Genomic DNA, 25,000 nt, shown 5'->3' on the forward strand with positions numbered 1-25,000 from the left:
TTTCATATTTAAACTAATGCCTTTAAATCACAGATAAAAATAATTATAGTGGGGGCACAACTGCTCAAAACCAGGGGATTTAGTCTTAGTCCATTAGCAGGCCTGGGGGTACTCATTGGAAAAGATATTAGAGCCCTCCCACAAACATGGTGTCACTCACACTCATACACACACACACACACACACACACACACACACACACACACACACACACACACACACACACACGCACACACTTACTCATCCAGCTCGTCCTCGTCGGCCTTGGAGGTGTCTGCATAGAGGTACTTGCTCATGTCCACGGGCCGCACGTTCTTCCTCTTGCTGGGCCGCGGCGGTGATTGCTGAGGCTGCGGTTCCTGCTCGGGTTCCGCGTCGGGATCCTCGAACGGGTTCCCCCCTCCCTGGAGCTCCGGCTCCGGGTCGTTGAACGGGTTGTTGGGGTCCGGGTCGTAGGAGTCGTCCTCCACCTTTGGGCTGGATCTGAAGGTGGGCCGTGGAGGTGGTTCTGATGGACAACAAAAATGAACATGTGTATGTGATGGAATATATGAGTGAATGAATGAAAAAAAAAAATGAGTGATAAAGTGAACGAATGAATGAGTGAACGAGTGAGTAAGTAAGTGAGTGAATGAATAGGCAGAAAATACGAGAGAAGGGTATGCGTCAAGAGTCATAGCATAGGGCCAAAGCCATGAGAGAAGAGAGGAGAGAGAAAGAAAGAGAGACACACAGGAGGAGAGGGCGAGGCGTTCAGGGTCACAGGTGATTGGACGCCCGCGCTGATTAAAGGCAGGCTGACAGGCCAGCCATCACCATGCCAGTCTCCACTGCTCTCTTTGTGCTTCTCACAGGCTTGGCCTGCAGTCTGAGTAAATATTGTTCAAGTCGTCTGTCTGACTGTATTTCACTCAAGCAGCAGTGAGTTCACATGGACAGCGTATCCAAACGTGCATGCACACACACACACACACACACACACCCATCATAGAGAGTCACGGTCCATGACAGCACTGGAGACAAGTGCCACAGACCTCATTCTGGGGTTTCACATGACAAAACACTCACACACTTTCTCTCTCTCTCCCTCTCACACACACACACACACACTCAGACAAAGCACAATCAGATACATCCTTCAACAGCCCTGGCTGACTCGGAGAGCAGTGGGTGGTGAAGGGACCCAGGGTTACATAGGTAGGTTCATACACACACACACACACACACACACACACACACACACACACACACACACACACACTGAAGTCAGGGGGCAAAGAGAAGGTGTGAGGTAAGCAGATGACACAAAGGCAATGCTAAGCAAGTGAAGGCAAGCAGTTGCACCATACGGTAGCTGACACAGCTAAAAAACACTCGGTAGATTAGTCACACACACACACACACACACACACACACACACACACACACACACACACACAGCATAAGCTATGTATGAGACAATGGGCTCACGGTTAGGCCATTCCTATTCAGACACTGAGTGGAGGTGTAGAAAAAAAATGACATATGAAAATGGATCCATAAATGAGGCACTGCTCTACCTTCCTCGTCGGGGTCCCCAAAGGGGTTGAAGACGTTAGGATCATCGGGCTCGTCGAAGGGGTTGGTGCTCAGATTGGAGGGGTCCTGGTCGTCGTCCTCCATGAAGTTCAGCTTGCTTATCAGCTCTGTGGAGAGCGCCACACCCAAACACACACACACACACGATTAGTGGGATGTCAAGGGATAACGAGAGCGAACACAATCCACAATAAAAAAATGAAAATGTAAAATGAATACGACTCACAATAACACAAAATACAGACATGACCACAAAACCACAGGGAAAAAATCCAAAAGAACTAAAAAAAAACAACTGCACTTTGAAGTGAACCAAGATCGCACCAGCCAACCCCAAATCCAACCCTGTGTACACACATCCAAGACCCTCACATAGCCTCCCACCAGTAAGCTGGAAGACAATCAGTGTCTCTGGGTCCTCATCCATCCACTGGGTTCAGGCTTGGTCCCCCAACACCCCTAGAGTGTGACTGGGCCCACTGTGCTCCGAGGTGGCCCAGGAGAGGTGATAAGGGCCTGGGACATGTCAGCACCCAAGGGTTCCTGCTACATTCTCACCCCTATTTGGACATTGACACACTGCTCAGGAGAGCCAGAGTGATTGTGTGTGGGTGTGTGTTTGTTGGAGGCTATTTTTACAATGGTTAAGGCCAGATGAGTAGGTCTTGTTTAATAAACACATCAATAGCAAAGTCTTGTTTCCTTTTTTCCATCCATCGCATCCCTTTTTTACACCCAGAAAATATTCAAAACTGAACACAGACGTGTGTTTTTACAGTAATAGCTAGGCCAGTGATGACTTATGGCATGTGCGAACTACATGATTTTTTTGTCTTCCACGATGGTCTTTTACGATTGACCATGTCAGACTAGGCGATCAGAGAACCACACATTCTTGCCACATCTTGGTCATAAGACTGGCCACATTACAAGATCATGGAGCCTATCGTCGCGTGTCGTCACAATGTCAGTGTCATCACGGGAGTCGTAGGAGATTCCCCCAAAAATTCTGACATGCTAGACTTTTGGTCGTAAAGTCATAGAACGTCGCAGACAATTGTGGGTCGTTGAATATGTTACATTACAAGACGCTTCTTCCTTCGGCGTCGTTCTCGACTTCATATTTGGGAACGACACTGAAAACTTGTCATCCACGACAGAACGAGGCAAAATCGGGCTGAAATCGTGTAGTCCGCACATGCCACAAGACATCACAGGGATCACTCCAGTTAATAGAACATTCTGTAAACCACTATTTAAAGTAATACTAGAAAATCAGGCCATCAGTGTTCCTTCTTGATGTTATAAGACATGATGTTACACAACACGCCCATGCAATCCCATCTGCTCATTCCAGATGGGAGTCTGGTTCACTGCAAACTGCAGAACACCAAACTACAGCTCAGGAAGTATAACTCAAAAGTGTAAATAAAAATTAGGAGGATAGAACGATCACAAGGGGAGAGGGGAGACATTTATAGAAATAAAAAAATAATTACATAATACCAAGAACCACAAAGGAAACCGGTGAGACCAGACAACACCACCACACCACATCAAGGATGGCAAAGGACATCAGAAAAATAGATAGAATCAAAGAGAAAAAGAAAGAGGAAGAACAACCAGATTCAGAGAGAGAGAGAGAAAGCGAGAGAGAAAGAAAGAGAGGACAGAGTGGAGTGGAATGGAAAAGAAGACGAAAGCTCAAGAAGACCTTCGGAGGAACTGGCTGATTTAGCCGATGGCTTATTTGCTTGCTTTAGGTAGTCATCGGGCTCCCCATCTAAGCAGCTGAGCGCATTCAACTGGTTTACTATCTCTGCAAACAGAAGGCCAGTCAGGACAGGAGTGAGCAGAGAGGAAGAAAAGAGAGGAAGAAAGGGAGGAGAGGAGAAAGAGAAAGCACACAACAGCCACACAATTTAACAATCGAAACACACATACAGCACTCATGACACCATATGTGTGCATAGTGAGAAACCAACATCATATACGTATGTACATATACTGTACATATATTTTCAGTTAGATGCTCGAGTCAAACAAAAACAATATGGCTGAGCAGGTTTTACATGATACTGGGACAAGGATGGAATGGAGGCATGAAGAGATGAGAGAAAGAAGGATGAGTAGAGAGAAGGATGAGTGGAGAGGGATGGACAGCATTCTGTAGTGGATGTATAGAACACCAACACCTCGTACAGATGCAGTGAATACATTAAAAAAAATGCAGAAATGCAGTCATGCATTTCTATAGGCAGCCTACATATGTGCTGTTGTAGACATGAGATGCATGGGTGGAGGCGAGAGGAGAGGAGAGGAGAGGAGAGGCTTAGCGTCAGAACTCTTTCTGAGTGGCTGGATCATTCCAAAGCCGGGCATCCCACACATTATGCATGGGATGATGGAGAGACAGCAGAGAGGAGGACAGAAGCGAAGGAAAGGAGGGAGGGAAGGAAAAAGGGAGAGAGAAAGATGGAAAGGTATTACAAAGCAAACAAGGAAAAGCCTGATGGGGAGACTGAGCCAAAAGAAGCACTGCATACATGCGCGCACACACACACACACACACACACACACACGAAGCCAAAGCACAAACAAATCCGCAACAGCAATAAAAAGAAATATACACCCAAGCATTCTGCTGCAAAGGAACGTATAAAGTGATCCGTGAGTGTCCAGGTTACTGCCCCATACCAGGTGAGCAGTGATCGGGGCAAATGAAAATGACCATTTTCATGACCAATGGGTGCTGCATTGAGTGGTGTTATGATTGGGTTTGAAAAGACCGTCACAGTTAGAATACACATAATAATTTTTATTTTATATGTCCATCCACACAATCTGATTGAATTGTTGAATGGTTGAAAAGCATTTCAATAGAAGCTGTAAATCTATAATAGTATTTTTGTGATTTAATATATTATTTTACAGGTCTACTAATTGGTGCAGAATAGTCCTCAAGTTTAGAAATACCAAACCAATGATTCAAATGATAGGCTGTGTTTTTGACTAAAATAACTACTACAATTGGTCAATCCAAAACAAAATAATAAATGTATTACTGTAAATTCGTATTTATCGTTTCCTTCTTTGGGGATCATTCATTTTCTATGCTACAATTACATTAAGACACCTAATATGATCCCACAAAAACACAGAACTGGCTATGCCAGACTAGCCCTGAGCAGCCGAGCACAACCCAAGATCAAGGCGCCACTGGCATCGCCACCTCAGCACTTGGCACAGGTGTGGGGTGCCAGCACGGGCCCGGGGCCCGAGCCATGCCACACGGCTGCCCGCAGCTAGCCTTCAGGGACCGTGTCTGGTGCCCACACCTATGCCCAGAACACGACAAGGCCTGGTGCAGTCAGAGCAAGGGGGGTCCAGTGCCAACGGGGGCGCTGCCAGTCTACGCCACCGCCGGGTCCAGGTTCCACCTGTTATTTTATCCCCCTCGTGCTTCCCATGCTAACCGTGTAGGAACCCTGCAAAGGCCACAGGAGCTGAGTGATGCATGTCCGATGGCCCACGGCCCCTTAACGATTGTTATCTGTTAGTTGTTAAAGGGGAAGGGAAAAGTTAAGAGGAATGACAGGCATGCATTGCATAAAACATCTAAACTATCTGCTCCGAAACCCTGAACCCAACGCTCACCAGTGATCTTGGCGGCTTTCTCTTCCTGGTTGACCCGGTTCTCCTCGTCCTCCTCGTTCTCCTCCTCAAAGTCGTCCAGGTTGCCGATGTCGGCCTGCTTCATGCTCATCAGGCTGGCCAGGCTCTGCATGTCCTCGTCACTGTGTGTGGGGGCAGGGCGGGAGAGAGAGACAGAAGATGTGTGAGTGTGTGAGAGTGTGCGTGTGTGTGTGTGTGTGTGTGTGTTGGTGCATAAAAGCATACCGAAAAAGGATTTTAAAAAGGGAATTGCGACAACACTCATTTTGAGAGCGTAGAAAAGACATGTAAGCCTCAGATTTGCTTAGGTTGGCTTCGATTTTTCAAAATGTTTAAAAGGTTGTAACAAATGCTGTAGGTTTTTTTTCCCTTCAAAATTGTCTTTGTCAGAATTAGTATGTGTGACTTATACGTGGGCATACGGGAAGGGCAGTAGGATTGGTTGTTCATTCTCACTTAAACCCCCTCAGGTTGCAACAATTCTATATGATAACCTCCCGTTGGTTTAAAGGAGAGATGAGGAGGGAGAGAAAGATGGAGAGAGTGAGATGGAAAGAGAGAGAGAGAGAGAGAGAGACAGAGAGAGCGAGAGAGAGAGAGAGAAAGAAAGAGGGAGAGAGAGACAGAGGAAAGGAGAAGCCATGCCTCTGTAAACAATGTGCCCTTCATGCTCTCGCTCATGAGAAGCCTGGGCAATAAGAAACACACATTCCTGCCGCGCTTTTTTCAGCCAGCAGCAGATAACACCAGAGGATTAACGCTCTCCCTCTCCCTGCTTCTCTCTCTCTCTCTTTCTTTCCCCTCTGTCTTTCTGTCACTCCCTCTCTTTCTCCCTCTCTTTATCATCTCACTGCCTCTACCCTCCCAACGCACCCCCTCCCTCCTTTCCCACCGCCTCACCTCCCCCCTTCTTCCCTTCTTCGCTCCCTGATCATTCCCTCCTTCATGAATGCAATACAGTCCCTTCTTTAACCGGCAGCCGGGCTTATTTGAACTTATGTAATGGGGTTTATTTGTGAGAGGGTGACATCATTCCCCGCGGGTTAAGAGGGGTGAGACACTCCTGCCCTCGGACCCTCGGCGCTCACAAAAGGAGAGGCAGCTTGTAGGCCGACACACATCCCACACAAGACCCCTCAGGCTCCCTCTCTCTCTCTCTCTCAGTATCTCCCTTGCTCTCTTTCTCTCGCCCTGGCTTTCATATACATAGTCAGAAGAAAAGCACAGGGGAGACAGAAGGCAGCAAATATGGATCTGTGGAATTGTTACTCAAAAGGAAAAAGAAAAGCGCAAGAGAGAGAGAGAGAGAGAGAGACAGACAGAAAGAGACTTATTTATTTACACTTCCAAGCCAGTGGCTGGCAACATTTTTGCTATCTCTGGGTGTCTCCATTCTTTTGTGTGATGGGGGGTTGTGTGTGTCAAAAGAATACAAGCTGCTGGAAGGCAGCCCTGTGAAAACAAGATTTATTTATTTGTTTATTTTTTTTTCTAATTATCATTCCCTCAGCCTTGGGTTTGGCAGCTAACAGGAAGAGAACGGAGTGGAAATGATTCTTCATATTAAATCAGCGCAGGGATTTGAGGTGATTTTTGATTTTGCAATTTGACACCAACAAATAACTTCCGTCGCGAAATGTGAGGAGCAACGCAATCCTTCATATTTCTTTCAACAACACCCCATAGAGGATCCTCTCCCAGCTCTGGGTCAGACATTGTGTGTGTGTGTGTGTGTGAGAGTGTGTGTGTGTGTGTGTGTTGAAGTTAATCTCACAGACATGCAGTCGCATGAACGGCACACAGGAGAAAGGATGATTCTTCAAATTGGTCAGGTCCAGAAGGTTGCAAAGGTAGCGTATGGAATGTTGAGATGCTGCGATCTACAATCAGTGTAAGAGCACAATGTTTGAAGAAAGAGCACGATGTTTGGGCAGGAAAAGAAGGAGAGGGAGGGAATAAGTGTATCTATAGGAGAGAGGTGAGGGGTGCAGCTAGATACTGTAGGGTAGGATTCAGTGAAGTGTACTGTTGCAGGCCAATACAAATAACCAAATTATTTTAAATGAACATCTCTTGATAGAAATTTCCATATCATCCATAACGTTCACACCAACAAAACGTTTCAGCTGTAATTATTTGCACCTGTCTTTACAATCATCCGAAGTGTATAGGGAAGTTTAGCAAAAATAAATGTGTCTTTCGTTATGCGTCTTGTGTGTATGTGCCAGGTGTCAGTGGGCCCAAACATTAATTCCCACGTGAACGGAAAATAAAGATTCTATTCTATTCTAAAAACACGTCCACCTAAAAACGCACTGACGAAATGCAGAAATAAAGCTTGCAATGACCCGGTATGAACACGTAGCCGGATACTGACGGCCAGTTGGGCAGTTATTTGCTTTATCTGTCAGGGCTGACTGCTGGTGGTTTAATCAGCACTAACGCAGGGTGACGGAGAGGAGGCTAACTGGGAGCTGAGAGCGCAGCTATGGGAGGAATGCAGAGTATGTCACATGGAGGTTCACTAGCCGTGCTACTGAAGCGAGAGAGGGAGTCCGAGATGAAAAAGGAGAGTGTGAGAATGAGTGATTAAGAGAGGGAAACTCAAGGGAGAGACGCCGTGTGTGTGTGTGTGTGTGTGTGTGTGTGTGTGTGTGTGTGTGTGTGTGTGTGTGTGTGTGTGTGTGTGTGTGTGTGTAAATGAGAATGTGAGAGGACAGAGGGAGATAAAGGCGACGAGAGCGACGAATGACGGGGCATAGAAGGAAGGAGAGAAACCGGTCTGGCCTTTTGATCTGTTCGCTATTCTCTCATTCCAATCAATGCAAACTCAACTACTGGATTCGGAGTTATTTGGAGACCCTGGGTTTAATGTTCAAGCTTTCTTTGAAGCCTTAGATTTCGATCCTTTGACCACCACTTTTCTGAGCCACTTGGGTCCAAAAGGGACAAACACACACACATGGAGTGCTTAATTTGTGTGGAGTGTGTCTGTGTCTGTGTGTGTGTGTGTGTGTGTGTGTGTGTGTGGTTGGAGAGGTGACTCACGTGGCTTTGCCCTCTCTAAGGAAGATGCAAGAGAGAGAGAACTGCAGAGTGGCGGCCACCACCTTCTTGGACAGGGGCTTGAACTTGAGCTTGACGTCGGTCTGCGTGGGCATGGGACTGGCGTACTGCTTCATGTTGATGCTGCTGGTGGCCAGCGCCTTCCTCCGGCCCGACGGGGACTCCTGTGGACGGAGAGAAAGAGGGAGAAAGAGAAAAAAAAGAAAGTAAGACAGGAAGAGAGAAAGAGAGAAAGAAAGAGGGGGAGAAAGAAAGAAAGAACAATTATTTTATTAACCTTCATTTGAATCCTCCATTCCACCAGCTAAACACACGCTTTAGGAATATTTACAGACTCAAAATGTTCACATGTTCACAAAATTGTCAAGAAAGAAAATAATGAAGGAAAGAAAACAAGTTTCCCATGTAATACACTCATGTTCAGTTAACCTGTGTCCTAACTATTTTCTTAAATCATTTGGTGTTATTTCCCTGATATATTTGCTTATTTGCGTATTTGACTACAACTATCTGCTTGCCATCATATCAGCGATCATGATGGGGATGGGGTTAAGACAACAATGCAGACAATGCAGGAGACCAGAGGGCTGCTCAGTTATGGCAAAAACTTTTTCATGATTATTTTGCTCAATATTGAGATCACGGTTATTAAAACACGATTACTCAGTGATTTTGGAACCATCATCCATTTTTAAACTGAATTTTAAATATAATCTAAATGTATAATTTAAATAGAAAAAAAATGAATGCAAAAAGATCATGCACACGACAACTCAAGACAAAAGGAGAGCACTGAATGTTTCAAAATCGTTGGAAGTCACAATCACGATTAATTGATTATTGGCACAGAAGAGACAGCTATTGAGGAACCATTTCAGGTTATGTGTGTTTAAATGTCAAATGCCTGACTGACATGATACATGGCCTTAGCAGCACCTTTGGGAGATAACTGCTGTTACCTGTTTAAAGCCTCATAAATTTAAACAGGTAACAGCCGTTCTCTAGCAACTCCAGATTCCTTTAATAGTTCAGTTCAGAGGAACTAATTATCCATTAACATTATACAGAAACTATTATAATATAAGAGAAGTTACATATGTGAAAACAATGCCCTGTGAAGACATCTGTCCCACTCTCTCTCACTCCCACACACACACACACACACAGGCACACAGTCACATACAAACAGAGCCTTTCATGCATTATCTGTGCTCGTGAGGATAAAGGATGTAAGGTCCCTGGCGCCCCCTATAGGAGACACAATGTCAAGAGGCGACCATTAAACTTGCACGTCTCCCAAACAAACCAAAAGTACAACAGTGAACTGCAGTTGTGTGTGTGTGTGTGTGTGTGTGTGTGTGTGTGTGTGTGTGTGTGTGTGTGTGTCGCATGCAAGTCCTTTTAATCAAATGTTTGATGTCATAATTATGAGACACCCTTCAACAAGCTAATAAAAAAAAGGGTCTGCAGTTTTGAGTTGTCTCATTTCCTCGCAAAGATGAAAGATTTGCCCAACATGAAACCAACAGATGAATAAATCAAAAGAACAAAAAAAGCCATCTTCAACTGGGCCCGCTGTGCATCCCTAGATAGGAGAAAACACAGCTGGGGCCGTTACCCTGCCAAAATAAATAAATAAGCGCAACAAAACGGCACGTTTAGTCTTTCCGCTCTACCTCGGGGCTTTTTCCCTGCTTGCCGTCAGCCTATCAAGGATTTGCTCTTGCACTTGCTGTGTTGATACAGGGCACGTGCCATGTTCTCTTTCTCTCTCCCCCCTTCTCTCCTTCTCTCCCTCTCTCCCTCCCTCTCTCTCTCTCTCTCTCTCTCAGAGTGTCTGCCGACTGCCCTAGGTTGTTCACTGGAAAAACATATCCGTCTTTGGGGTGGTGTATGTTCACCGTTTCTCTTTCCATCAGAGAGGGGGTGGTAGAGACAGAGGGAGGGAGAGCGAGAGAGAGAGAGAGAGAGAGAGAGAGAAGGAGAGGTGAAAGAGAAGGCAATTGTTGTTTGTTTGTTTGTATTTGCTGGGTTGTTTGTTTTACCGCTGCATTCCCCCGTCGCTCATCTGAAATGGAATGAGCGGAGTGGGGGAGCGGGAGCCACAGAGAGTGAGTGAGCTAGCACGCCGCCGCTTCAGCCCTCCGTCACAACGCGAGCTGCGTTCTTGGCCCAAGTTCAGGAAGCAAGGGGGGCTCAGACGGCTTCCCCTTTCTCCATCTCTACCCCTTTTTCCTCTTCTCCACTCTTCACTGGCCTCAAACCTCCAGATGAGGTTTAATATAAGAATGCCCATTCCAAACATAAACACTCTCACTCTCTCTCTCACACACACACACACACACACACACACACACACACACACAAACACACAAACAAACAAACACACACATACACACCCAAGCACTGGCATATTAAATGATTTCTATAGTAGTGAATGGCTTGAAGATGTCTATTTCACAGTGGCCGTGTTCCTGTTCCCCAGCCCTGGGAGTGGAGGCCGCCATAAACCCCCTCATGAATACAATGCCACACATTTCCCTGTTCACACAGGGCTATTTGGAGAGCGCGTATTATATACATACGGCTGTGTGCAGATCTGCTGATAAGCGGATGTTCTTTCTTTGAGGTTGTGTGCATGAGATGGAGAGTGTCGAGAGAGAGAGAGAGAGAGAGAGAGAGAGAGTGTGAGTGTGTTTGTGAGTGTGTGTGTGTGTGTGTGTGTGTAATGTCTTCACAGGGCAGCACGCTTCTCTGTACACCAGCGCAAACGACTTACTCTCTTATCACCTTCCAGTGCTGATGAGATTGGGACACAGTGGCGCAGTTATGGATCACACCTCCACGCAGTCAAACACACACACACACACACACACACACACAAGCTCCAGGGAACCTAGTGGCTCTACCACGTGCAGGCTCCAGCAGCAGCCCGGAATGGTGCGCCCTCAGTGGGACTATCCCCGCCTGGCCCTGGCCTGTTTCCCCCAGCGGCCTGCTCCTCTCACCATCGCAGCCTCAGATTAGCAGTGGGCAAAGCATGATGGGTAAACTAGCTCAGGTCCCACTTCAGAGCCAATCAGGGTTTGGCGCCATGGGAGCACCGAGCACGTTCTCCGCTTTCTCCCAAGGTGCTGTAGAGCTGCCAGCACAGGGTATAGCCACGCACGACACACACACACACACAGGCATCACAACGGGCTGTCTTGGTGCCGTTACCCAAGCGTGCCCACTTCAGCCCCTCTGCCACCAGGCTCCAAAGCTCCTTCAGCAAATGGGAATGATAAACCACAAGAGGAAAAAGAAAAAGAATTTTAAAAAAAAGTGAGGAACGGAGATGAAGAATAAAAAAAAAATAGGAAGGCAAAGGAGGAGGGGGATGAGATTCAGAAACGCTCACCGGCGAAGGTACTTGACATTTGTGTTGACATTTGAGCCCCTGTTGAATCGGTCGGAAATATAGCATGTCATCCCCGGAAGAATACAGCCCCCCCCCTCTTATCGGCGAGATAATGCGCTCGTATTATACGAAGCTAATAGTGCATGCAGATACTTTATGAATGAATTTTTCAAAATGCATCAAACACTTAAGTCGGATTTAGGGGGGGGCCCTCTCTGAAGAAATACTTAAGAATATGCAAATACCCCGAGAAGAATTAGGTTTAACAGATTTGACTAGCACAAACAATAAATGTGCTCTTTTCCCCGGTCGCCTCTGTCAATCAGGCAGCGAGATTAAGGGCCGGGGTTGTGACAATGTGTAAAATGAAAAGGGACAATAAGGCACTTTTAATTTATTACAGGGATATGACTATCAATACGCTCTCATTGTATCCGCAGAATGGTTAAATACCTCGCTGGGAGGCTTGGGGGACAACAGGGCAGCCGTTTGCTTCCCCCTACTTGCCAGATGGAGGAACTGCAGCCCACAGCACAAGCCATGCGACAGAACAGTCACTGCAGCTGGGCTGCTGCTTGGATTTTTCTCTGAAGCAAGTGGAGACGAATGAGCCAGTAAGAGACACTACTAATCACTTAGTCACTCCTTATTTTTACCAGACCACTACTGTATTTTTACCAGATCACTAGTGTCACTACGGTGAATTGAATGTATGCATCTTAAATGCCTAAATATTTTTTGAATGGCGCTTTAAGCCTGCTTCTCCTGCCCATGGTGGCATGATCATGCGATACAAAGTGAGGTGAACCCTCTCAAAAGAAGATCTGCTGCATGTGTGTGTGTGTGTGTGTGTGTGTCTGCATTAAGCTCAGCATTGCTTTGTGTGTGTTCTGACAAGCATGGCTTAACCCGAGTGCACGGCAGTACAGCCGCAAACCCGGGTGGCAGTTGGGCATGTGTCGCACACCTCTCCCAACACGACATGAGATTCATTATGGCACACTCAACAACTGAATCCGATTTTGCAGATTAGAAGAATTAGGCCCGAAAGTAAAGAGTCTTGGTTTAATTTCTAACCTCATGGATACAGAGGCCAATACACAGGTATTACTTCTAGTGTACATGAAAAAATGAACACGACCTGAATATGACCTGAATGAAAAAAGATCTTTTAGCTTGTGTGGTTGGAGAAGCCTGCCGCTAAAGTGTGGGCTCCACCATCAGTCATATGCTGGGTTTTACTCATACCACTGCTTCTCGGAGATAGCGTTCATGAGTACCTAGCTTAAGTCGCTCTTTCTCTAGCTGCTTCTGTGTGTATGTGTGTGCGTAGCATCCACAGGGGGCCTGAAGGAAGTGTGATCCACAGTCACACAGCGTGAGGGGAAAGATGAAACAAACATATATGCATGCACACACACACACCACAAACACAAACACACAGAGTTTAGTAGGAGCACCCCACGCTCATGCTAACTCTCTCAAAGCCGCCTAGCTAAAACCCCAAACTGATAGAGCACGTCTTCCAACTCGCGTACCCCTCTCTACTCCTCTCTCTCCCTCCATTCTGCCTCTCTGTCTGTCGGTATTACTCGTTATTCATGCAATGTTTTCCGTGCCTTTGTCCTCCCACACACAATGAGGTGTTTGACAACTGCATGTCCAAACACCACTACACAGATAAGGCTTGCTGGCAAACACTCTTCTCTCTTTCAATCCACATGCATGCCATTACGGTCTTCCCCAACTCCTATCGCTGTTTACACTGTCAGCTCGCTCACACACATTACCATCAACTGGTCTCTGTGACCTTCATGACAATAGCTAATTTTTTCTCTCTCTTCCATCTCTCTCTCTCTTCCATCTCTCTCTCTCTCCCATCTCTCTCTCTCTCTGCTGTGTGTTGAATGTAAGGGGGGGGGGGGTGTAGGCTGGTGGTCTATCCACTTTAGAAGGAAGGGGTCCCAGCTGGCCCAGTATTGATCCACAGCTGCTCCCCACGTGGGAGCCGGGGTCAGGGCTGCTGGGGGTCCTCCACTGCCCCGCTACCCAAAAAACCTGCCAGGGGAGCGGGCTGAGCCGGGGGAAGAGAGCCTCCTGCCTCCCCGACGCCCCGGCAGGTCAATTAAGCGGAGTGCCTGGGTGGGGAGCGCACACACGCGCACACACACACACACACCTCTCACACCAGCACTTATTCGAATCCCTTAACATTGGCTTAACCATTCATGGAGCTGCCTAACAATGGCGGGCAGGCCTGTGCCACATATGGCCTACGCACGCTGCATTAACTGGAATGCTCTTCCTCCTGGCTGCTCTCTGCTTAAAGACCACATGGGTGAGAGCAGAGGCTTTGGTGAGGTGGAGAGAGAGCCCCAGACACCCAGAGTACACCGACGGATGAGATTCACGCTGCATTTAATCAATGACCAGGATTGACCGATGAGCACAGGAAATTATGAATGTGTCACTTTCACATGACCTTTGAGCAAAAGACAAAGCCACAAGCTTTAGAAGCATTATAAAGATTATGTGAGGAGTGAACCACTATGCCTAAGCTCAAGGGATGACAAAAGAAACCAGCCAAGAAAAAAGGTTGTGTTTGTGGGTTTAATTGTTACAATTGGTTGGATTAGCGTATTGGAATTAACGCCAAGTCAGATCGAAAATAGGTTAAGACTTGAATAGCGGTGTGTCGTGCAATGTGTATGAGAGAGTATGGATCTGCGAGTGTGAGACAGGCATGGTGAAAAATGTCCTATTTGTAGAAATGTCCCATTTGTATGAGACATGATTAAAACAACATGTGTGCTGTATGTGTGTTTAAAGATTTATGTGTGTACGTGTGTGTACGTGTGTGTGTGTGTGTGTGTGTGTGCACGCATGTGTGTATGTGTGTGTGCGCGAGTGTGTGAGAGAGAGAGAACTGTACGAGCGCGTGTATCGGTGCTCCTCTCGGGCGAGGCCGTTTATCAAAGCTCCAGAGGCCGGGGGTAAATAAACAGGCTGGAGATTAGGATCGGGCCCATCTCGCCGTCACTGTGTGCAGCGCGACACGCAGAGGGGAAAGCCAGAGGATGGGAGGAAGAGGAGGAGGAGGAGGAGGAGGAGGAGGGCAGAGGAGTGTACAGGTAAACACACACCGCACAGATAAGTGGGGAGGTGAGGAGGGAGGGAGGGAGGGAGGAGGCGGAGGAGAAGAGAGTGACTCGTTCATTCCTCTCGAGCGCCCTGTGAGGCCGTGAGCATGCCCATCAGGCGCGGGGCTGACCTGGGGTCAACGTCACTATCTCAGTATCGCTAGACACACACACACACACACGCACACGCGCACACACACACACGAGGCGAGTAAAGCTATCGTGCTCAAACACTACAATACATACAGGGACTGGGAGGCCACATCATAAAGCAGTGACCGGAAGCAAGGCAGGTTACCAAAGCAACAAGGCCTCTCGAGTCAGACAAAACAGAGTGAAGCTTTCTGTGAAAACACAGGCTTCATAAACAAATCCCCTATGACCGTTCATCTTGAGCCCTAAATTAGGGCCCCTAATGCATCAGAGATATCTGTGGGGGCAGCCGTGGCCTACTGGTTAGCGCTTCGGACTTGTAACCGGTGCCGGTTCGAACCCCGACCAGTAGGCATGGCTGAAGTGCCCTTGCAAGGTACCTAACCCCTCACTGCTCCCCGAGTGCCGCTGTTGTTGCAGGCAGCTCACTCTGCCGGGATTAGTGTGTGCTTCACCTCACTGTGTGTTCACTGTGTGCCGAGTGTGTTTCACTAATTCACGGATTGGGATAAATGCAGAGACAAAATTTCCCTCACGGGATAAAAAGAGTATATATACTTATACTTACTTAGATAGCGGGGCCTAATCACGGCCCTAATGCATCAGAGGTAGCGGGAGCTAATCACAGCTAATGAAGACACGAGAGGGACAGACACAACGCTCAAGCTCTCTCTCTCTTGAAGCAAGAACACTGCCCAGGCTTGCATCACCATATGTCCGCCCCCACCTCCTTCACGGCTGTCACTGCCGAGCCCACACACACACACACACACACACACACACACACACACACACACACACACACGCTGCCAAGACATCCGCTGACGGCCTTGTGACTGGTGGCGCGGTGGCAGAGGCTGGCTGGAAAGAGCCGAGCAGAGCGGCCAGAAGTCCAGCTTTCAAAGACGAGGGGAAAAACCCAGAGAGAATGAAAGAAAAAGAATGAAAAAAAAAAAGACTTTCTGGGTGGTCAAATCGATCAGGTCTTGCTGTGGGTCTCTTTCACTGCTGAATAACCCCGAGTGGCGCTCAGCTCCCTGTCCCAATAATATTAAACGGCTTCCTTTCACCAGCGCGGATTATGACACCGACTGATTTAGCTGCCATTATGCAGGAGGTGTGTGCGTGTGTGTGTGTGTGTGTGTGGGGGGGTGGCGTTATCCTGGGCAGTGCCACCAGCTGGGGGCTCTATTGTGGGGCAGACATGAAAGGCTGGCATGGGCATCAGAGCGGGTCGTATGTAAATAAAAATAATAATGGCAGATGATGATAATAGTAATTGTGTGTGTGTGGGGGGCTTTCTAATCAAGGAGTAAGGGGAGAGCAAGTGAGAGCGGGAGAGACTGACAGAGCGATACAATGGAGCCCACGCCAGTGTAATTCCTTCAGATGACAGCTGGGGGGGGGGGGGGAGAGGGGGAACGAAAAGAAAGGAGAGGGAGGAAGGGAAAGAAGAAGAAAGGGAGCGAGAGAGAGAGAGATGGTTCACAATGAGCCCTGCTCAAATAACACACTGTATACTTTACATCACGGCCCATCCGGAGACACCAGCCTGACGCCTGCAAACAAACAAACATACAAAGCACTCAGCTTTCCCGCGGCTTCCTCGCTTTCTTTTTATTCCTCTCTCTTATTCTCTCTCTTATTCTCTCTCTCTCTCTGTGTGTCAGATATGGACCGTGCTGGCAAACGGAAAATAAAAGTGAGGCCTAGCATGACACACACAAGAGCATGACAAGCGTGGCACTGCTCAGAGGAGGTGCCTGACAGCTTGCTTAGCACTCAAAAGGGCTCCCACTGCCCATGTGGACGCAGCACACACAATTTCCATCCTGTGAACGTGGGAGAGAGAGGAATGGAAGTGGAGGAGTAGAATAGGCGAGGGATGACGAGAGTGACACTTCAGCTCCTCGTGCTCAAGAGAGGGAGGAGAGCATGTCCTGAAATAGCCCTCAAAACATAGGCCCACTCCCACCAACGCCCGCTCACACACACACAAACAAAGCCAAAAAAGGCCCAGCCACAATGGCCTCTGTGGGACGGCACATTATAGCATGGATGATGCCTCTATTAAAGGGCCTTGGGAATAGGTTATTGTTAGGCCCCTCAACACACACACACACACACACAGACCTCCAATACACCTCCTTTCCGCATCCCGCCATCCCATCCCTCCGCACCACAAAGCTCCAAGCCAGAGAGAGACAGGCGGGGGTGGCCTGGGGAGGTGTGGAGAAAACGGAGAGAAGAGAAGAGAAGAGAAGAGAAGAGAAGAGAAGAGAAGAAGAGGAGGAGAGCGATTAGACACACAAGGACAGGATTAAGGACTTTTAAAGGAAACAGGGACAAATTACAGCGGCACACAGTCGGCCGCGGCTCCGCTGCTGCCTCTCGCCGGCATTAATAATAGTTTAGGATAACAGCGGCTCCCTCCGCCGCTGAGAGGGGACGCGTAATTGGAGGCAGCCATTGTCTCCCATGTCTGGGGCCCCGTAGAGAGAGAGAGAGGTAAAGAGAGGGAGAGAGAGGTAAAGAGATAGAGAGAGAGGGAGGGAGGGAGAGAGAGAGAGAGATCAACACCCTCTCTCAGTCTGCCTGTTATTAAGAGTATCAAAAATTAAATACCGACGCAAAATGAAAATAAAGGATGCTGGCATGCCGGAGAGGTAGGATGCAGTGCTGGGGAGGGTGGGGGTGGAGGGTAAAAAGTGGAGACTGTGGAGAGAGGAGTAAAGAGATGATGGAGGGGCTGAACACAGGGATGAGGACATGAAAGAGCACATGAGAAAAGAGGAGAGGAGTGGGGCCTGAGAGGGCCATTATCGCACTCGGCGTCCGGTCTCTTTGTGACACAGTGGCGGGCGACTCGATAAGAGGCTCTGCCGTGATGACTTTACTGCTGCCACCTCACCTGAAGACGCCAATTATGTGTGTCAAATTGCGTGATTGCATGCATAAGTAGGCATTTGCAAAAAGGTGTGTATTAGAGAGAGTGTGCACAACTAACACACAGGAATTCTGTGTATGTGTGAGCGAGCATGTGTTTGTGGGTGTACGTACATACAAATAAATGGCAAGTCTGTTCCCCACACACTGAAGGAATGTGATGTGAAAAGGTGGGGGGGGTGGGAAGCGACGGTGGCGGAGGGAGCGAGAGAGAAGGCGTGTGAAGAGGCAGTGTGTACCTGAGCCAGTGTGTACCTTAAATCCAGCCTCAGCACGAGACGAGCAGAGGATCCCTGGCAGCCAAGGCCTCAGCTCCAGAACACTCCAGAACACTCACCGCAATTTAGCCCACTTTGCCGACACGGAGCCGACCACCCCAGTGTGGAGCGGTAACGGGACCCAAGGGGCCAGGACCGGGGGGAGGCCAGCAGCAGCAGCAGAGGACACGGCGGAGGAGCAAGACCGAGCGACGGGAGAGAGTTTAGGCAGCGGCTATGTATGTAGGGCATGAGTTAAGGCATGAGGAAGATGCCCTCAGGAGAACCCATCAACTACTCCCAGCATCTAGCCAGAAACCTATACGTACAGACAAATGATGAAAATGGGTCAGGTTGTGTCATGTAGGGCATTCCTCATTTCTCCCTCTCCACACATCCCTCGCTCCAGTCATCCTCTCACCTATCCCCTATATCTCTCTCTCTCTCTCGCTCTCTCTCTCTTTCTCTCTCTCCCTGTCAGTGCATTTCTTTCTTTCTGTCCATCTCTCCAGCGGAGGTTTAATGAGGGCCTACCTGATAGGTGTGATCAGGTGACTGGTGAGATCAGGTGTTGGGGACACGCTGGCCCACAGTGTCGGCGCTCTGGCCGGGCGTGTGGAAAATGAGAGTGGCTGCTGAAATATGCAGCACAAATGTGCGGCTTATATAATATTACACAAGGCTGAAATATTTATCCTCATAAAAGTGACCCACACACACACACACATAAACTCCACAATGTTGAAGGAAGAGTAAAGTGATTTGTTTGGAAAGGTGAATAATTTTACCATAATAAAACAACATTTTATATAGGTTGAGGTTAGACTGCTCCATACATGAGTCTGAAAATGGAGGCATCAAATCGTGAAGGCAGCGGAGGAATCTGTTGTGCGCCTGTCCCTGGATTTGTTGCTCCTTGCAGACCGTCATGGTTGGGGCTGGGGTTGGGGTGCCTGGAGCGCTCTACCCCAGATTGGCTTCAGATAGTGAGAGGGCAGGCTTGGTTTGTGGATTTTTCAGGGGGTCCTTTGTCCATGCAGGGATTTTCCTGACATCTAGATTCAATTATAGCCACGGCCACATAAGTCCTTGGAGGGGACCTCGGTCTTTCCAGCTGGACCAAGCTCCAGCTCTCTCTCTCTCTGCCCTTGCTCCTCCATCCCCCCCCCATCCCTCTCTCTCTGGCTGCGGTCTTATCAGTATGGCCAGGGCGGTCTGTCTGGTCCAGCCTGGTCCAGGCTATGGGCATCAGGCCCCATGCTGATCACACTTCTGAGGGGCACACTAATAGAAAAATAAATTGCAGCATCCAAAAAGCTCCTCCAATGCAATATTGCTGGAGAGAAAAACGCAACTCGGTGGGTTAAGATGACAATAACATCACTATAAACTGGCATAAACCCAAACGGGGGACATAAAAAGGAGACAGATCTACTGGATTACAGACCACAAGTCCATACTCTTTAAGACTTTGTGAGCTCATCGCTTTCCTGACAGACTTTCCCTTAGGTCACATGTGTGGATAGTGGACACACACACGCACAAAACACACACGCACAAAACAAACACACACACACACACACACACACAGGACAGAAATGTTATTGCATCTTCAGCACAAGTCATATCGGTGCTTGATTAACCTAGCCTAATCTGTCCAGAGAACGCCTCTTTATCGGCAGACATGGTCTGTTACAGTGATCTAACTCGCTGGAGGCCCACCTATGTGGACCCAGTCAGACGAAATGGACAGAAATCCATGGTGGTAATTGGAAGCCAGACCCACACCCACCCCCGACCCCCCCAGCCCCCACACACACACACACACACACAGACCTTCACACAGCCACACACACAGAACTGCTGACATGGCGTGATGTTTTGAAAAGCTGGCTCCATGGTGGGGCCCTATGACTTTGGGGCCTAGATGGGACATGGCGGAGGACAACACCGGACCTCCCACACACTCACACCTCCACACTCTGTGGTCAGTCGCTCGCTCAGACACACACACACCACAGAGACTTAACACACACACTGAAGCAGTCAAGTGGCTCTCAAACACACAATATAGAGAAGTATACACATAATGTCTGCCATTTACACAAACTCGTCCACCACAATGCAATTCTCTATGAATCTCTACGACCCACATACATAGACAGGATGAACAAATAGTTCCTCTGACTTCTTTTGTGTATGTCCGTGTAGTAAAGAGTGAGGTTTATTTCCTTTTTTCTCCCAAGAAAAAGTCTTTTTTATCTGTGGGATCAGTTTAACCGTAGCCCAATATACATCTCTGTTACATCCAGTGGGGGAGAGGTTGAAGCCCCTTGGGCCAGAACAGACTCCTGGTTCTTTTGTGGGTTTCCCATAGTAACCTATTCCCTGTGCTTTCATTGAGATATTGTTCAACACGTATTCATTCATCTCTCCTCTTCTGCATATCGCTACGAGGCATGGCTTTAAGCGCCTGGGCTATTCCTAAGGTTTCATTGGTAAAAAAAAAACCTGTTTGTTTTACGGCTTTCCGACACTGTTAAAGATCTAACATTTGTATATCATGGGTTTTAATCCACAAAAATCTGCTTTACTTAAAGGGATTATTTATAAGATTATATACAACAAAGCCTCTTTGGGACAATATTGGCTGTAAGTGTCGTTTATTACCTCTGTTGATAACTGTATACACACAACGGCTCCAAATAATAAAGGGAGAAAGGAAAATCACCTGACAAAGATAATTATTGGGATGAGACTGATTAGAGGTGTATACAAGTCAAAGAGTCTGAAACGTGGATTAAAAGGAGGAGAGATTATCTTTAAAGCAACAATGAGCATCTTAAAACCAGGGGAATTAGTCTCCGCAGAGCTTGATAAAGTGCCTTCTGCTCGCTCTCTGTGGGTTTCCTCCACTGCCATACTGCGCCTTCTCTTCCCCCCCTCTACTAGTCATGAATGTGGAATTACCCAGAACGGGTGCAGATACAGAGACACACAAAAAATCTGCTTTAGCATCAAAACGTCTGTTTCTCTCTAATGTCAGTTACTGTGTGTAGTAAAACAAAGGTGCAGGCGTTGGGGCTGAAAGGATTAGATGGCGACATGTGGATTTCAGCCGACAGATTCATCTCACAAACTGAGGGTTGACTCGTCTCGATTCTTTTTAGCGTCGCTTACCAGAACCTTCTATCCCCAGCATCCACTGGCCCAAGGTCGAGGTCGGACGTTACCTTTTCAGTTTGCCCCACCCCAAACCACGTCTCTCACGGCAACCCTCCCACCTCGTCCCTGGGTCAGGCTTGTGGGTAAACATGGGGATTTGAGGAGATTTCCAGCCCCACAAAAAGTCTGTCTCCATCGGCAGGCACCATCTTAAGAAGCGGTGGAGCAAAATAAATACCTGAGATAAGTCATGTACCACGCAGGACAGAGGAGGAGATTCGCCCTCCCCCCCACACACACACACACACACACACACACACACACACACACACACACACACACACACACACACACACACACACACACACACACACAAACACAAACACAGAGCAGTTGTACCCCTCGCACTGAAAACAGAAATATTGAGGGGTGGGCGGATTAGGGCCAGGGTGGGTGACAGGTGAGAAGACACGGAGGCAGGTGGAGTTTGGGAGGGTCGGGTCAGAGAGGTGAGGTGAGGAGCGCTAGGAGGAGAGCTCAGCGGAGCGGAGCGAGGCAGGCGAGGGCAGACCCGGAGTCAGGGGTGGGGTTGGGGGGGATTAGGGCCCCAGCGCTGGCCCTGTGCCCGATGACTCCCCGCACGCGGATGTGAGCCATAACACCGCAGACAAAACAATAACACAACCACACCGGTATTATGAGAGGAGTGTTGTGAGAGAAAACTAGACCCCAAACAGAGTTAGAGAGGTAGAGAGATGGAGGGAGGGAGGGAGGGAGGAGGTGGAGAGAGGTGGGGAGGAGGTGGAGAGGGATGGATGGAGGGAAGGAGGGAGGGAGGAGGTGGAGAGGGGTGGGGAGGAGGTGGAGAGGTGAAAGAAAAAAAGGGACAGCCAACTGTCTTGCTTGCACCAGACAGATTTGATGACGGCATGCGTCCAAAACGTACTATTCATTCAAGTTGCTACCATACTATACCTTCTGTTTTTGGAGGTATATTGGACACATACAGCCACGGCAAGCTCAACTAAGGACTGTTACCTTTCTGCGCCATGTAGTACTACCCTATGTTCAGGTCAGTCAACCCCACCACAGGTCAGAACTCAGGGTAGAGTGTGAAGGAACAGGAAGAGGTAGAGGAGGAGGTCAGGTCAGCAGCAGGGAGGGAACAGTCCCTCCGATGACTGGACACCCCACTGGTAGCCAGGGCTGTGTATGACAAATGTAAGGCTTCTTTCTCTCCCTCTCCTTCCAGTGTTGCAGCACAGCAACAGTGGGGGGTTCAGCCTTTCTTTCAGCCTTGGTGCAATTCTGAAACCTGACGTCGGGCCCGTGCTTTAGCACTTGAGTTTCCAGAGACGGGACACCGAGATGGCCTGGCGCTTTTGGGGGTGGACACTGGTGGATCTGACGAGTTGACAGGGAGGCCTGATGTGCCCATAGCAACGAGGAGCCCAGGCAGAGCTATCTCGTTAGCAGACGTGGGGGTCAGTGCCAAGGCTGCGCCTGGCAGGGGTCAGAGCAAGGCCGTGCCCCCATGCCAGCCTGGCTCCAAAACAACTACTACGGTGCCAGCCAATGGCCACTGACTATACTCCCCCTTCACACACACACACACACACACACACACATATAAACAAAGCACATTTGGGCTTAGCCTACATTTAGCAAGAAACACATCAAGTGCTCAATCTTGCACCATATTTGTTTAATCAACAAGGCTCTGATCAGATTCTCCTTTTAGTGGAGAGGATTTTTTTGTCCCCCAGGTTATTGAAAATCCCTCACACGGCACAGTGATCAAGAGCCCATACAGGGTGGGGCCAGCAGGCCTTGGTCTGGTTCCCTTCATGGGTCCAACAGAACCGCAGGGGAGGTGGCCCATCAGCAGCAAGGGTCGTGGCCCACATGCCACCAGAATGAGCGCCAGCGCTAGACCAGCCACGCCCCCGCCCGGGGTGGCCAGAAATAACACAACTCCCAGGTGACACTTGTGTGTTTTGATGTTTGTTTTGGAGCCCGGCTGAGTCACGCCGGGTGAAAGCCTAAACAGAGCGCGTGTTTGCTGCTAACCGTGGTTTGTGTGTTTGTTTGTGTGAGCGAGCGCGTCAGACACACAGAGAGAGAATGTCTTTGTGCATCTGTGAGTATGTTTTCGTGGAGTGTGACTGGGGTGGTGGGGGTCTCTGCCTTGTGTTTTGTGTTCTTTCTTTTTTGTGTGTGTGTGTGTATTTGTGTGTGTGTGTGTGTGTGTGTGTGTGTGTGTCTCCTCCTCCTGCCCTGCGACATCTGTGGTGGTTCTGGCCCTGCCTCGACAACACAGCGGGATCAGCAGACTCCAGAACAGATGAAAGACAAGGTCAAGCATCCTACGCCATCCCCAAGCCACAACACACACATACACAAAAACACTCACACACAGAGGCACTCAAGCACACACGTGCACACAACACAAGGCGTAGGGAGGGCCAAAGCACTCAAGCTCTCTCTCTCACACACACACACACACACACACACACACACACACACACACACACACACACGCCACACACACAGAAAACACAAGGCAGTATGCCAACACACACACACAAACACACAAACAAAATAATGATATATAGCCCCCTGTAGCCCACCACAGACGACAAAGGGTAGAAGAATCACAGGAACACAGGCATCTCCAAATACACCCTGTCCACACGAGAAGGCCAGGCCACACTACACAAAAGATGATCAGTCAGAAGAGTACAAGCAAACAAAGGCAGCGAGGGCCACACACCACAGACTGGTGTCTGAGGCCTGTGACTCAATCTCTTCCTGGTGTCCATCAGGATGCGTCCCAGACAGGAGCAGACTGAGCGCACTCCCCATTCAGGATGTGGAAGTGCTCCGCTCGTCTGAGGGAAGAGAACAGAAGCTATTATGGGGCATTGGCGGGAACAGGGACAGTGACAGCGGCAGGAGCAGCAGCCATGCTGAAACTGGTACTGGGACTCAGAGTGTGTGTCCGTGTGTGTCTGTCTGTGTGCCAGGGCAGCTAAATGAGACCACAAAATCCAATACACATAGGCTAGAGTGCTCCCCATAGAGTTTTAGAGAGACTGGGGAGGAGACAGACAGATGGACTCTCTCTCTCTCTCTCTCTCTCTCTCTCTCTCTCACACACACCTCCTAAAACTCGACTCTTATGCCCAAGCAGTGCCACTCAATAGTGGCGCCACCAGCTGAAAAAGAAGCCTGAAGGTGTGCCTCTCCCTTATATGCCTGGGACAGAGTGTCTGGTAGAATCACACACACAGCCACAGACACACAGACAGGCACATAGACACACACAGCCACACACACACACACACAGGTCTTTACATGGATCTCTTTCCACATTCCTGTCCATTGGTGACCACACATTTCAGAGGTGTGAGAGAGACAAGAAAAGAAAAACTACAAACAAGACACACACAAAAGAGAGCCGAGAGAGAACTAAAGGAGGGGAGAGAGAGAGAGAGAGAGAGAGAGAGAGAAAGAGTGACACAGAGAGAGAAAGAAAGAAAGAAAGAAAGAAAGAAAGAAAGAAAGAGAGGTGAAAGAGAAAGAAAAGGCAGAAAAAGACGTGTAGCCGAACAGGGTCA

At 48.5% G+C, this 25,000-nt stretch overlaps 1 protein-coding gene across 1 annotated transcript in view; it reads right to left on the reverse strand.

Annotated features, from left to right (window-relative positions):
- The window catches only part of ehbp1 (EH domain binding protein 1), a 156,966-nt gene that overhangs the window by 91,875 nt on the left and 40,091 nt on the right, over window positions 1-25,000 (reverse strand). The window contains 5 exon segments of the mRNA XM_048269122.1: window positions 241-508; window positions 1,560-1,685; window positions 3,293-3,397; window positions 5,236-5,375; window positions 8,302-8,483. Of these exon segments, the coding sequence (XP_048125079.1) occupies window positions 241-508; window positions 1,560-1,685; window positions 3,293-3,397; window positions 5,236-5,375; window positions 8,302-8,483 (821 nt within the window).

This window comes from Alosa alosa, chromosome 18 (genome assembly GCF_017589495.1).
Source record: "Alosa alosa isolate M-15738 ecotype Scorff River chromosome 18, AALO_Geno_1.1, whole genome shotgun sequence".
In the NCBI taxonomy this organism is placed as follows: domain Eukaryota; kingdom Metazoa; phylum Chordata; class Actinopteri; order Clupeiformes; family Clupeidae; genus Alosa; species Alosa alosa.